The 14485-nt window shown below is 43.8% G+C and overlaps 1 protein-coding gene across 1 annotated transcript; it reads right to left on the reverse strand.

The window, feature by feature from the left end:
* Nucleotides 1-1468: 1468 nt before the first annotated feature.
* LOC124622436 (prostaglandin reductase 1-like) lies at nucleotides 1469-12086 on the reverse strand. Its single transcript, XM_047148131.1, has 3 exons — nucleotides 11885-12086; nucleotides 10175-10525; nucleotides 1469-2102 (listed from the first exon to the last, which is right to left on the reverse strand). The coding sequence occupies exons 1-3, from the start codon at nucleotides 12083-12085 to the stop codon at nucleotides 1650-1652; spliced, it is 1005 nt and encodes a 334-aa protein (XP_047004087.1). The 5' UTR covers nucleotide 12086; the 3' UTR covers nucleotides 1469-1649.
* Between the last annotated feature and the right edge of the window lie 2399 nt (nucleotides 12087-14485).

Genomic DNA, 14485 nt, shown 5'->3' on the forward strand with positions numbered 1-14485 from the left:
ACGAAAATCAGCCAATTACTGAGACCAGTTAAAGGCGCTGTAGGTCTCAGAACACCTGGAGTCTACGGAATACCTTGTGAGTGTGGCCAGAAGTACATCGGACAAACAGTGCGCACTGTGGAACAACGCAGGAAAGAACATGAGAGGTATTATCGCCTACGCTATCCAGAGAAATCTGCGTTAGCTGAGCATGCGTTAAAAAACGGTCACCACATAAAATTTGGCGATACCTCTGTCGTGGCTCGCACTAACGGCTTCTGGGACAGTTTAATAAAGGAAGCTACTGAAATAAAAATTACCACAAACACCCTGTATAGAGACTGTGGCTTGCAGCTCAGCACTGCGTTTGATCCAGCGATCGCGTTCTTGAAGAGGGCACATCGGACGCTGACTCAAAACATGCCCATATACGGCAATTTCACGGGCACCAGTGACGTCACAGCCGGCAGCTAGCGTATATAAGGGCACACCAACAGCCCACTGGCAGTCATAACACTTGACAATGGCCAAGAAGTGCTTGGCCGAAAGCTCGTGCAATTTTAAGCAATTGACACGGTTGGAAACCCGAGAACATTTTATTCAATGTTATCACCGCGAGACTCTGCATTCATACAGCTTCAAATACCGGTTCTCTAAATTTTTTCAATAGTGTTCCCCGAAAAGAACGTCGCCTTCCCTCCAGGGATTTCGACTTGAGTTCCCAAAGCACATCCATAGAACTTACCTGTTGTTCGAGCCCACCAGTAACACATCTAGCGGCCTGACTTTTATCCGGCCTGGTGGGGATCCCAAACACGCTAGCATTTCTATAGAATAGGTCGCATTAACACTGTACCATAATTCTCCCAGTAAACTGAAGTCGACCATTATCCTTTCCTACCACAATCCTCATATGTGCGTTCCATTTCATATCGCTTTGCAAGTTACGCCCAGGTATTTAAAAGATGTCACAGTGTCAAGATGGACACTGCTAACGTTGCATCCGAACATTACAGGTTTGTTCTTCCTACTCCTTCGTATTAACTTACATTTATCTACATTCAGAGCTAGCTGCCATTCATCACACCAAGTAGAAATTTTTTGTAAGTCATCTTGTTTCATTCTATAGTGTTTCGACCACGACAACTTACCTTACACACTGTATCATCAGCAAACAACTGTAAATTGCTCCCCACCCTGTCCGCCACATCACTTATGTGTATAGAAAATAATAACGGTCCTATCACACTACCCTGGGGCACTCCTGACGGTACCCTTGTCTCTGATGAACACTCTCTGTCGAGGACTTCATATTTGGGTTCTATTACTTAAGAACACAAACATTAACCAGCTACATGAATATTTCCTATCGTATCATGCTCTTATAGTTGTTGGTGTGTAGCACTTAAGTTATGTTGTTTTTGCGACAATTACGTGCTGGGACATATAATCTGACTGTGGAATTAAATAATGGACACAACACACAAAAGGTTTTCTATAAAATTTATTTCTTTTTAGTTTACAAAAATGAAAGCACAAACAAATTCTGAAAGAATATTCTGTCCCAGTCATCCAGCTACCTTTTGTAATTCACTGCACAAAATACTGTAACAAATTGTCTTTGGCCCTGCTCATGCACCCAAATCTAGTACGGAAGTATCCTTCACGCTTCAGACTTTAACAACAGCTTTCCCTAGGTTCTCTCCTTGCAGCATGCCAACAAAGGCTTTGGGAGTGTTCTGGAAGCCGTCGGTGACAGTCTCGTGGTACTTGATCTTCCCCTCCCTGATCCACTGCATCAGCTGTCCGATGCCCTCTCCCCAGCGGTCGTGCCATCGGATGTACATGAATCCCTCCATGCGGAGCTGCTTGAATATGGCTGCGTGCTGGATGATGGTAGCCTTCGGGAGATTAGACTCGTTGTATCCAGATATCGCGCCGCACACGGAGATGCGACCGTACTCTCGCATGCTGTTGATGATTGCGCTGCTCATCTCGCCGCCCACGTTGTCGAAGTACACGTCGACGCCGTCAGGTGCCGCCTGCTTCAGCGCCTCTGTGACGTCATTCGTCTTGTAGTTAAATGCGTGATGGAATCCCAACTCCTCTTTCAGCCACTTCACCTGCGGAAGAGAGGCCAGTTATATCGCTACAAGAGGACGTTTTCACATTGTGTAAATAAGTTACAGCTAATTACTATAATGACATCCACTCCTGATTCGGCTGGCTGGCTCTGAGCACTATGGGACTCAACTGCTGAGGTCATTAGTCCCCTAGAACTTAGAACTAGTTAAACCTAACTAACCTAAGGACATCACAAACATCCATGCCCGAGGCAGGATTCGAACCTGCGACCGTAGCGGTCTTGCGGTTCCAGACTGCAGCGCCTTTAACTGCACGGCCACTTCGGCCGGCTCCTGATTCGGATTTTCACTCGTTTTCCCAAATCATTCCAGATGAACGACACAATTTTTGCTACAAATAGGTCATAATTAGCACTTCTCCTCTGCAGCTTTAATAGATATCTGATTATGGTGGCATATGTTTATCATACAATAATTCTTGCCTTGCCTTTCATTTTTATTGGAATGGTAAAACTGCGTTGTTTAGTGTCTTATTATTTCAACTACATTCTTCCTTCATTAACTTCTGAATAGATTAGTTTTTGGAGGGGGTTCACCTTCACAAACACCCAGTTTTACCTTTTCTCCTGTTTACCACATATGTTTCGCTGAATATTGAGAATCATCAGTGGGCCTTTATTTTATTTCTATTAAACAAGAAAAATTGCTCTTTACTATGTACTTGTAAACATATAAATTTGGGTTTTGAATACAGTATTTACTATTTATATGCAGTGGTTTTCCTGGGTTTTTATGTTTTTTTTATTGCACTTATTTTCTTTCGCGGCTTGTCTTTTGCCACCAGATAGATCTTAATGTGGAAAAGTTATTTACTTCGAAATTTTACGCCTGGGATGTTATGGTCGACCTAACATTAACTAATTCTATTTGGAAGATTTGTGTGCATGCATGCATGCATGTATGTGTGTGTGTGTGTGTGTGTGTGTGTGTGTGTGTGTGTGTGTGTGTGTGTGTTTGTGTGTGTGAATGGGTGTGGGTTTTATCTATTTACTTACTTTTTTATCTAATCATTTATTTTATTTTCATTTATTTCTATGTATTTTCTTTAAAAAGATGTGTGTGTAAGGGAAGGGGGGGGGGGAGGGGGAGCTTATAGGTCGGTGTTGTCCGATAGTTCTTTGAGGGCGGGGAACACACTTCCATTATAGAGAGCTCTGTATACATCTATTATTTGTTTGTAAACGAACACAGACAGAAGAGCTTCAACCTCAAGATGACAACTTCTGGATCTGTTACTCGACGCTCTATTCAATAGCTAACAACAGATTCCGGTACATCCTTGTAACTAACCACTTTTGTTTATATTACCACCAAAAATTTCGTATAGGTGGCGATGAGATCAGATCATTAATGTGGAAAAAATGTTGCGTCGCTGCATGCTTCCCCGTTCTGTATTACATTTCTATTTTGTATATTTTTGTCGATATTTTAATTTCAAAGAAAGACAGTAATAAACATAAGATCTCCCGTTTACAGTAGACGTTTGCAGTGCAAGAACACACAGACACAGCAGAAGTGCGAGTACTGTGACATAAGTCAAGCCTGCGATGAGTACGTACAATGAACTGTCTGTCGGGGTTTTGAAACAACCACAGAGTGTAATTTTTCTGAATTTAATTACGCAATTATCGTTAATGAAACATAACTAGTCATTTTTTTCTACTGTCCTTAGAGGGTCAGTGTTACACTGTGGCCTTGAAACAATGATAATGCGCCAAGACTCGACCAGATAGTACGAGGTTAGAATATTCGTGAAGAATGAGATTTCGAGCTTTAAAATTAGCTGTTGTGCTTGAGAGACTGAGTGCAAACGGTTTATGGTTCATCAGTACAGTACGGAGTGAAGACACGTGAGTACTGCTCATCAACATCTATCCTTGAGACGTCTCCAGAGAAGAGTGGAGGCTGTGAACGCACGCCCAGTTTCATTCTCTTTTTCTTATTTTTCATATGTATATTCACCGATAGTAATACAAATACGACACTTCATCTCTCAAGCTCTCTTTATACCGGCCAACCAAACAATATGCTTTTGTACGAGTGACACATCATACAATTTTTTGAAAATAGCCAACATAATCTCGTTGAATGGAGGTGCGACCTTAAACATCTGATCAAAAGCATCCAGATACCTATTAATGGACATTAATATGGGAGGTGTCCACCCTTCGCCTTTATGACAGCTTGAAACCTCCTAGGGACACTTTTAGTGAGGTGTGTATTTGTGAAGAAACGCCATCCCATTCTTCCTCAAGAACCGAAACGAAAGAAGATTGATTGATTGATTTTAACAGGAGAGCTAAAACAGCTTAGGTCTAACCCGCCACTGCCCGCACCGAAACTAGATTTATCGTGCGGTATCGCTCCCTGTCTATCTAGTAAAGCCAACCAGTGCCCTTAAATAGTGCAAAGAGTCCCTCTACCAGTTTTTTGTTAGACACAATTTCTTCAAGTCTAGTTGTCCCGAAGATTCTGTATCTTTTACTCTCCAATGCCATGCATTCAAAGATTAGGTGTGATGCAGTTTCTTCACCCTCATCACAGATCCTTCATTTAGGGTCCTCTTCCATTGTACCCATTGTGTGTAGGTGTTTTTTGAAGTTCCCATGGCCGATCATCAGTCCAGTCATGAGTTTGATCTCTTTCCTGTTCAATCCCAGGATTACAGAGCTTCTTTTAAAACATGGCTTGGGCATCATTACCTTACCATGTTTTTGTTTATGGACCATGGTCCAATATCCTACATGCTGTTTCCTAAGCCAGTTCAGTAGTTCTAATTTGATCACAGCCTTGATGGTTTTCAAGACAGGTTCCGGTCCAATAAATGGAGTTGTTGCCCCCATCCTACCCAATCTATCGGCTTGTTCATTGCCACAGGTCCCTGAGTGGCCAGGGACCCACACTAGGTTCACCCTATTGCTTCCCCCTAGCTCCACCAGAGCCCTGTGGCAATCTGCAACAATCTTAGATCTTGTTGCAGGAGCTGCCAATGATTTCAGGGCTGCCTGGCTGTCTGAATAGATGTAGATGCTACGGTCATTGTAGCACCTACTCATATTCTCCTCCTCACATGCCCTAATTGCAGTAATTTCGGCTTGGAATACAGAGGCCAGCTTCCCTAGAGACATGCTGCTCTCCAGTCTTGGTTGAACCCCGTACAACCCTGCCCCGACGCCTTGATCTGTTTTCGACCCATCGGTGAACCAAACAATGTTCCTCGTACGGTGTCGAACTGTTTTCTTCCACTGCTCCCTACTTCCAATTATTATGTTGTAAGGCTTGTCGAAGCAGTTCGGAGTTATTATATAGTCGGCGGGCATTTCCCTGGCCATACCTATTTTTACCTCACTCACTACGTTAGTGTGTGATTCTGGATATCTGAATGAGACCCAGTTTTGGCCATTTTTAAGTCTGTATGCCCCAGCTGCTGCCTCCATCTTAACCCAAAGGTGAAGTGGAGGCATATCCAGCATGGCTTCCATTCCAGCGGTTGGTGTGCTGCTAATTCCGCCCGTTATGGCCTCTCCCAGATGTTATTCAATTTATATATTGAGCAAGCAGTAAAGGAAACAAAAGAAAAAATCGGAGTAGGTATTAAAATCCATGGAGAAGAAATAAAAACTTTAAGGTTCGCCGATGACATTGTAATTCTGTCAGAGACAGCAAAGGACTTGGAAGAGCAGTTGAACGGAATGGACAGTGTCTTGAAGGGATAATATAAGATGAACATCAACAAAAGCAAAACGAGGATAATGGAATGTAGTCGAATTAAGTCGGGCGATGCTGAGGGAATTAGATTAGGAAATGAGACACTTAAAGTAGTGAAGGAGTTTTTCTATTTGGGGAGCAAAGCAACTGATGATGGTCGAAGTAGAGATGATATAAAATGTAGACTGGCAATGGCAAGGAAAGCGTTTCTGAAGAAGAGAAATTTGTTAACATCGAGTATAGATTTAAATGTCAGGAAGTTGTTTCTGAAAGTAATTGTATGGAGTGTAGCCATGTATGGAAGTGAAACATGGACGATAAATAGTTTGGACAAGATGAGAATAGAAGCTTTCGAAATGTTGTGCTACAGAAGAATGATGAAGATTAGATGGGTAGATCACATAACTAATGAGGAGGTATTGAACAGAATTGGGGAGAAGAGGAGTTTGTGGCACAACTTGACTAGAAGACGGGATCGGTTGGTAGGACATGTTCTGAGGCATCGAGGGATCACCAATTTAGTATTGGAGGGTAGCGTGGAGGGTAAAAATCGTAGAGGGAGACCAAGAGATGAATATACTAAGCAGATTCAGAAGGATGTAGGTTGCAGTAGGTACTGGGAGATGAAGAAGCTTGCACAGGATAGAGTAGCATGGAGAGCTGCATAGAACCAGTCTCAGGACTGAAGACCACAACAACAACAACATGGTTCATATACATCAGTATTTTCTTCTTAACAAATAACATAGACCACAAAAACAACATGGCTAAGCAGGTCAATCTCTGCACCTTAGCAAGCTCTTTAGCAGCAACCCGCTGTTCTACCTTCTTTCACCCCACTATGACCCCATATGAAATCCTAGGTCTAACCACTGTGGTGTATTTCCAGTGCATACCCCTGGGGCTTAGGCCCCAGTTTTTGCGAGAAGTCCTCCTAGTAACGAAAGAAGATAGTGAAGTTGGACAGTGGGATCTGGTGCGAAGTCGACGTCCTAACGGTGATTCACTAAGCTCAGATAGGGGCTCTGGGTAGGCTAGTCAATTTTAAGAACGTTATTGTACACAAACCATGGGCTCACGGACGCTGCTTTGTGGCAGAGTGTAGTGTCACGCTGATACAACATTCATCGTCTCCAAACTGTACCTTTACTGTACACAGTATGCAATATTGCAGAATGTGTTCGTATCCTTCCTCATTTAGTGTTTTCTTAAACCCAATAAGGGGACCACTCCATAACCATGACAAACACCCCAGTAGCATAAAATCACTTCCTCCGCATTTTACTGCTCACAGAAACGTTCTCCAGGCATCCAGCAAACCGGAAACTTCCCACGGAATTGTCACAAGGTATAGTGTGATTCATTACTCCAAATCATCAGTTTCATCCACTATCCAGTGATGTTGTTGTTTACAGCTCTCCAAGCGTCACTTTGTACTGACTGCAGAAACGTGTGGCCTATAAGCAGCTGCTCGATCACTGTACCCCATGTTTGTTAACTCCTTGTGCACAACCAATGTGCTGGCCGTACTGCTGGTAGCACTTTGGAACTGTCGAGTGAAATCAATCGCTGATTTCACGCGATTTTTATAACCACATTCCGCAATATTCGATGGTACCTGTCTCTCAGTGTGTGAGCCCTGCCTGGTCTCGGTTTACTGTGGCTGTTCCATCGCTTTTCGACTTCAAATTCGAAGTAACAGAGCTCTCCCGACTGATAAATCCTGCTGTCGCTGCTTCTCTCCCCACTTCCTTTTATACTGGCACGTCTGCCTCTAGCGACATTTAGTCGTCAATTTCCCATTACATAGAGGTGTCCGAATACGTTTGACCAGGTAATGCACATGTCTCTATCTACACTTTGTACGAGGGTTGCCAGACATAATGCACCGCATTTTTTTTTCTTCAATAATTCTTTATTGGACATAATGAGAATTACACGCACGAATGAATGGTGTTTTGTCTATATACCCTATTTTTTCACGTAATCTCCATCCCGTTCTATGGTCTTCCTCCAGCGCAAAACGTCCTGTCGGTACCAGTCCTTGTCCTGGTGACGGGGCCAGTGCTTCCCTGTGTGAATCACCTCCTCATTGTCCTCAAAGTGTCTTCCACGAATGGCATCTTTTATTGGCCCAAACAAGTGTTAAGCCCGAGGGGGTAGGTCAGGGCTGTAGGGTTGATGGAGTATCACTGTCCAACCCTGTTCTGCGATGCGTTCAGCAGTCTTCATACTTGTGTGGGGCCGAGCGTTATCGTGTTGCAGCAAAACATTTGCTGGATTGTTGTGGCGCCTAAGTCGCCGGAAGCGCGTCTTCAGTTTTGTTAATGTGTTGACATATGCTCCTGAATTAATGGTACCGCCTCTTGGTATCATATCAATGAGAATCACACCTTAACAGCCCCAGAACACGATGATCATGATCTTACTGGCGGAAGCAGGTGCTTCGAATTTTTTCTTCTGCGGGGAAAGAGAACGGCGCCATTCCATCGACTGTCGTTTTGTTTTGGGCTCAAGATGGTGAACCCAGGTTTCATCACCTGTCACAATCTGGGACAAGAAGGCCTCCCCCTCAGCTTGAAAACGTTGCAGCAAATCAAGACAAAATGTTTTTTTCCGTGCGATTTGTGATCCACCGTTAGACACCGCATGACCTATCTTGCACACGCTTTTAAATATCCAAAAATGCGGATAATTGCATCCACACTCCCTTTGCTGATTGACAGATGCAGCGCCAACTACCGAGTCGTAATGCGTCTGTCCTCGTGAAGCCGGCCGGTGTCGCCGAGCGGTTCTAGGCGCTTCAGTCTGGAACCACGCGACTGCTACGGTCGCAGGTTCGAATCCTGCCTCGGGCATGGATGTGTGTGGTGTCCTTAGGTTAGTTAGGTTTAAGTAGTTCTAGGTTCTAGGGGACTGATGACCTCAGATGTTGAGTCCCATAGTGGTCAGAGCCATTTGAACCATTTGTCCATTTGTCCTCGTGAATGACAACATCAGCTCGCTGCAACATGTCAGGTGTGACAGCCGTGGATGGTCTCCCCGACCACTGCAAATCGTCGAGCTTCACCGAACCACCTTCTGATGACCTCACCCTCCGTGCCCAGCTAATAACTGTACTCCTGTCGACAGCAGATGCTGCATAGACTTTACACAAATGTTTGTGAGTATTCCCCACTGTTTCTCCTCTACAGTGAGAAATTCAATGGCGGCACGTTGCTTGTAGCGTGTGTCACCCTCAGACGCCACTTTGAAACTGTCCTGCTGCTACGCTATCTGTCGGAAGTGACAGATACTTGGCGCGCTCACTCAGGAGACTTCAAATAATACATACGTAAAGTTTCCCATTCGTAGCATTGTTTTCAGCTGAGATAAAAATGGGATGCATTACTTTCTGGGCAGCGTTCCTATGTCTGAAGAATGTAAGGATTTTGAGGAAAACTCAGCAGTACTTACGAACAAGTGTCACTGATGTGATGAGATTATGCTGCACTGACCTCACCTGCGTCTGTTGTGTACATAGTTCCACGTAGTCAGCGCATACACAACTTTCCCACTAGAGCGCGCCCTGCTAAGCACAACAGCGCAGGCGCAGCGCTCGTCCATCTCCGCACTACGAGATGGCGCTGCCATAGAGACGGACCAAATTCTGCTTCCGCAGATCCGTGTATTAATATGTAACGCAGCCAATGAGATTGCTGCTAAAGTAGAACTTTTTCTCCTCGCAGATCACACTCGCGCAGTGATACACGAATGCGCGTGGTATTATAACGAGTGTACAGACCTCCGATTAGTCAGTCTGCATTTGTCTGCACTAATCTGTACCAGTCTGCATTAGTCTGTACCAGTCTACATTTGTCTGTACCAGTCTATAGTCAAGTTTCAGTCTGCGCCTAATAAGATTACCATATTCCTGTACATAGCCATGAAGATAAATGTATACACACTTTTGTCAAGTATCAGAGATATATGTGAGAATAAGACTAACGTACCAATACCAAAGGAACTTCAGATTGTCAATTGTAAATGGCATCCAGAACCAAGTTAAGTAATTTTTATGTTTGTTACTGTTTTAATAAATGTGTGTGAAAATTAATCAAGTTCTGTTTTAGGTTGGTCACCGTGAATCTGCTACTCTAAGCGTGCAAGTGGCATTTCTATCGTCCGACCTAACGTCAGAAGATAAACACGCCACGATAAGACCACGAGACATATTGCTGACACTCAACTACTTCGTTAGAGCGACATCTCAAATAATCTGATGGTGTGTGTACTGAAGGTCTTACAGTACGCACACCACAGCGTCATAGGTGCAGGAATCGCAAATGGAAGCGGTGTCTTACCTTAGCGTCTGATCCCGCGAAACCAATTACTTTGCACCCCTTGAGGCGCGCTATCTGCCCGACTATGGACCCCACAGCACCTGCTGCCCCACTGACTACGGCGACCTCTCCCTCCTTAGGCTTGCAGATCTCCAGCAGTCCAAAGTAGGCCGTGATTCCAGGCATGCCCAGCACACCCAGAGAGAGGGAGAGGGGCAGCTCCCCCAGGTCTGGCACCAGCATGACCGGCGACATGAAGTAGGGCGCATCCGGCCCCACGTCGGCCACGGTGCGGTCGCGCCACCCCCAGTAGCCGACCACGTACCGCCCCACTGGGAAGTCCGCAGCACGGCTCTCCACGATGCGGGCCACCTGTGGCCAGAGATTAGCACACATACCTTTAGAGACAGCGTAAACTGTGACTTCCTGGCAACAGTGATTTCTGTTAATTGCAATAACTGGTATATTTAGTAGTGTTTTGTTACGGTTTTGCGAATTCACAACCTGTATCCCTCCACAATGGAAGTGAAACGTGGACGATAAATAGTTTAGACAAGAAGAGAATAGAAGATTTCGAAATGTGGTGCTACAGAAGAATGCTGAAGATTAGATGGGTAGCCTCTGCCAGCTCTACCTTCTTCCCAGAGTAGCCCCCATTGATATTAATAGCTCCCCATCTCATTACCATTTGTTTGCCAAGTCGTATCTTAGGAGTCCCTGGTTTGTCAGTTAGAGGTGGGACTCCGTCACCTCCAAAGGTCCGAGGCATTTTGCTCTGATTGTTGCCAGCATCATATTTAAAGTACCATGGAAGCAGGTTGCTAGCCTTACTTGCCCCGAGTCCCATTGAGTTTTACCCCTAACGGCTGAGGGACTAACCAGGGATTTCGTAGTCTTTGCCGTATGAGCACAAAGGTGACCACGACTCAGAATATGTCCGAGATGCCCAGCCTTATTCCAAAGTAACTGGTATCCCGACTGTCGGGACCACTTACTTGGCCACTCATACGTTGCCCGTGGTTCATGAACTAGAACATGACTACAGGAACCCACACCATGAACCACCTTTGTTACATATTAGAAATAAGCATGTGATAATATTATTCTCGTCCATCATCGCCTGTTAGCAACTTAAATCTGCCGCGTGGTCAGGAGCGTCTTGCCACGGTTCGCGCCGCTGCCCCCGTCGGAGGTTCGAGTTCTTCCTCGGGCATGGGTGTTTGTGTTTGTCCTTAGCGTAGGTTAGTTTAAGTTAGATTAAGTAGTTTGTAAGCCTAGGGACCGATGGCCTCAGTAATTTGGTCGCATAGGAACTTACCACAAATTTCCAAACTTAAATCAAGTAATAAAAAAAAAAGATAAAAGTGAAATACGAGTATCTGTCAAAATGCCTGAAAAGGCTTTTATCTTTCAAAAAATTGAGCTCGTTCATGTACGACATTTTTTGCAAAGTTTTATCATCTGTCATGACCCAAAAGAAAATTGATTCATTGACTTCAGCACAGCAAATTGTTTTTATTTTATTTTTGCATCGGTGGTGAACAGAAACAGGGGGTGCCAATGGAAAGTCAGTGATGTTATTTGTGAGCGTGTATGTGTGGACTTGTGTTCTTCAGTATGGCGTACCTGTAATAATTTTGTCATTCGCAATGGTGTTCTTCTGTCAGGACAGTAATTAGTGCGAGTTAATTAGAATTGGTTAGCAACGGAGGCATATGACAGCAACTTCACCTGTGAACCGATCATGGTGGCGCCGACTTGGTGCATGTTCTTGTACGCCCTCTGGTAGGGATCGACGCTGATGTAGACTGCTTCGGCGAGTATCTGGCCATCGCGGAGGGCCGGCAGGTCCTCCTCCTCGATGCGGAAGTCTTGGAGCCGCGGCTCTCCCTGGAACACGCGGGCGATCACGATCTTGCGCGCCTTCACCATGGCTGCCGGTGTCCTACTGCAAGCGCGGTCGCTGCACGCCGCTTATATAACGCGGCCGCGCCGCGAGGCCGTGGCGCGTTGTCATCGCTATCTGTATTGGGTCCCAGATGGAAGGTCGTCAGACTCACGGTGCTGAATCACTGTGGGTCTGAGAGGCGATGAGATGCAAATTCCACCACTGTCTTGCAATTTAACATCCGTTTGTTGTGTAAATTAATAGCTAGTTCTCTCTACAAATGTACTCTCGCCAAATTCTGGGGCAACTCTTCACAAAGTGTTGCTACAGTACAGTACGGAAGGTAAATGAAAGAAATACGCAATGAGACGATCAGAAATTATACTTTTATTCACAGACAATAATTACACTAAAGTCAGCGGGATTTGCAGTGAGGTGACAAAAGCCACAGGATACGTTTCAGTGCCTTGTTGGACCTCCTTTTGCCCTGCAGAAATACTGAGACCATGCTTCATTCACATTTAGGGCCAAAACTTCCAGAAAATCGTCATGGCAAATAGCACAGCCCACCTTCATCTTCTGTCAGCGCCGTGAACATCCGTGTTATCACTCCTACACAAAGGACAGCAATGATGCACAACATATCTACTGAAACTATCGTGGCGTCATTCTTCTGAACTCTGGCTACTAGCTATACTCAACGATAGTTAATGACCACAAGAAAAATATTACAGAAGCTGTTATTTCTGGGAAACGAAATTGATTTATATCGTATCGTACATTCATTTTGTAATTAAGAAGATTTTAGAAAAACACAGTGATGTTAATTGAGAAACACATATGGCCATTTTGGACTTGAGCAGACTTTAGACCACGTCAGTCATGATATCCAAAGGAAGATTGCCCCTGAATGTGGATAACCTTTATCACCTAACAGAGGTAGTGAAAAGTCTTTAAAAATACACGCTTTGTAACAAACATAGGTAGGTATGTATTAGAAGAAATAGACATTAACGAAGGTGTAAGAAAAGGACGTGACATCTGCTATTCATTCTGATATTTACAGTGACTTCACTCTTTGTAAATGAAAATGTAATACAAACAAGGGAATTAAGATCACAAATGTTCTTCTGTTTGCTGATGTTTTCGTTATCATTCACAACAATGAGAAACACGTACAATGATCAGTATACCAGCTGAAAGAAATATGCAAGCAATTTAAAATTTATGGTAATAAAACCAAGGTATTGGCAATGCAAGGGAAATATACAGTCAGATCAAAAACTGTTTTAGATAATTCAGTTTCAGAACAAGTCTCTCGACTCTCTTACATGGGCTGCAACTTACGTTTTGATTTTGACTCCAATATTGAAAATAACAGATTTCAAGTTCCCAGTGGTACAATTAGCAGAGTATGAGCCATAAACTACAATAAGAGATCACCAAGAAATTTATGAAGTGATGGCGGCTCCTGTCTTATCCTACGGAAGCGAAAACGGCGTTACCAAAAAATTAAGAAAAAATACAATAGAATTCCGCCTCGGGAGGACGAAGGGCTGCACGTGAAGAGACATAGTTATGTATAAATGAAGACATCTGAATAGAATTATATATTTTCAGCACTAAAAAGATTCAAAAGTATCATGAAAATTGGAGACAACACCTCATGAGAATGACAAGTCGTGGAATTCACCTAGATCCTGAACTACAAGCGGAATAGAAAAACAGTTGGGTAAAGGCAGTAGGCTGTGCCTTGTTAAGGAAGACGTTGACGACGAGATTCCGTAAGTATACAGTACAAATTTCGCAATTGGTATCTTTAGCTTTGAGATTCTTTGCCACTAAGAACACGATTATAGAACGGATTTAGTCATATTAACAGAATCTTCCGTCGGTTCTTGGTATAACAACATTATAATAATAAATGAAAAGCACCAGTTTGCTTTTGTTCTACAATATTACTTTTATTGCTAACCGGTTTTCGGCTTACAAGTAAATGTCTGAAGATGGCCTTGTAAGCCGAGAACCGGTTAGCAATAAAAGAAATATTGTAGAACAAAAGCAAACTGGTGCTTCTCATTTATTATTATAACGGATTTAGTATTTGACGGGTTTTTCAATTCTAAAACCAGTTTTTAACGGCTACCGTAGGCGAACGAGAAGAAACGAGGCTTTCTCGCAGCTCCTAGTAAGTTGATCTACAGATTAAAACCGATTTCATTGGAAATGGTTCTCATAGTAATATACGTCTATATTCACGTGACTACCATGTAACTGGCAACTAAGCACCTGGCAGAGGGTACATCGAACCACTTTCACACTATTTCTCTGCCGTTCCAGTCTCGAACAGCGCGTGGGCAAAAAGAAAACGAAAATCTTGCCGTGAGAGCTCTGATTCCTCTTGTTTCATTGCGATAATCTCCTTATGTAGGTGGGCGTCAACA

The sequence above is a fragment of the Schistocerca americana genome, chromosome 7 (assembly GCF_021461395.2).
Source record: "Schistocerca americana isolate TAMUIC-IGC-003095 chromosome 7, iqSchAmer2.1, whole genome shotgun sequence".
Taxonomy (NCBI): Eukaryota; Metazoa; Arthropoda; class Insecta; order Orthoptera; family Acrididae; genus Schistocerca; species Schistocerca americana.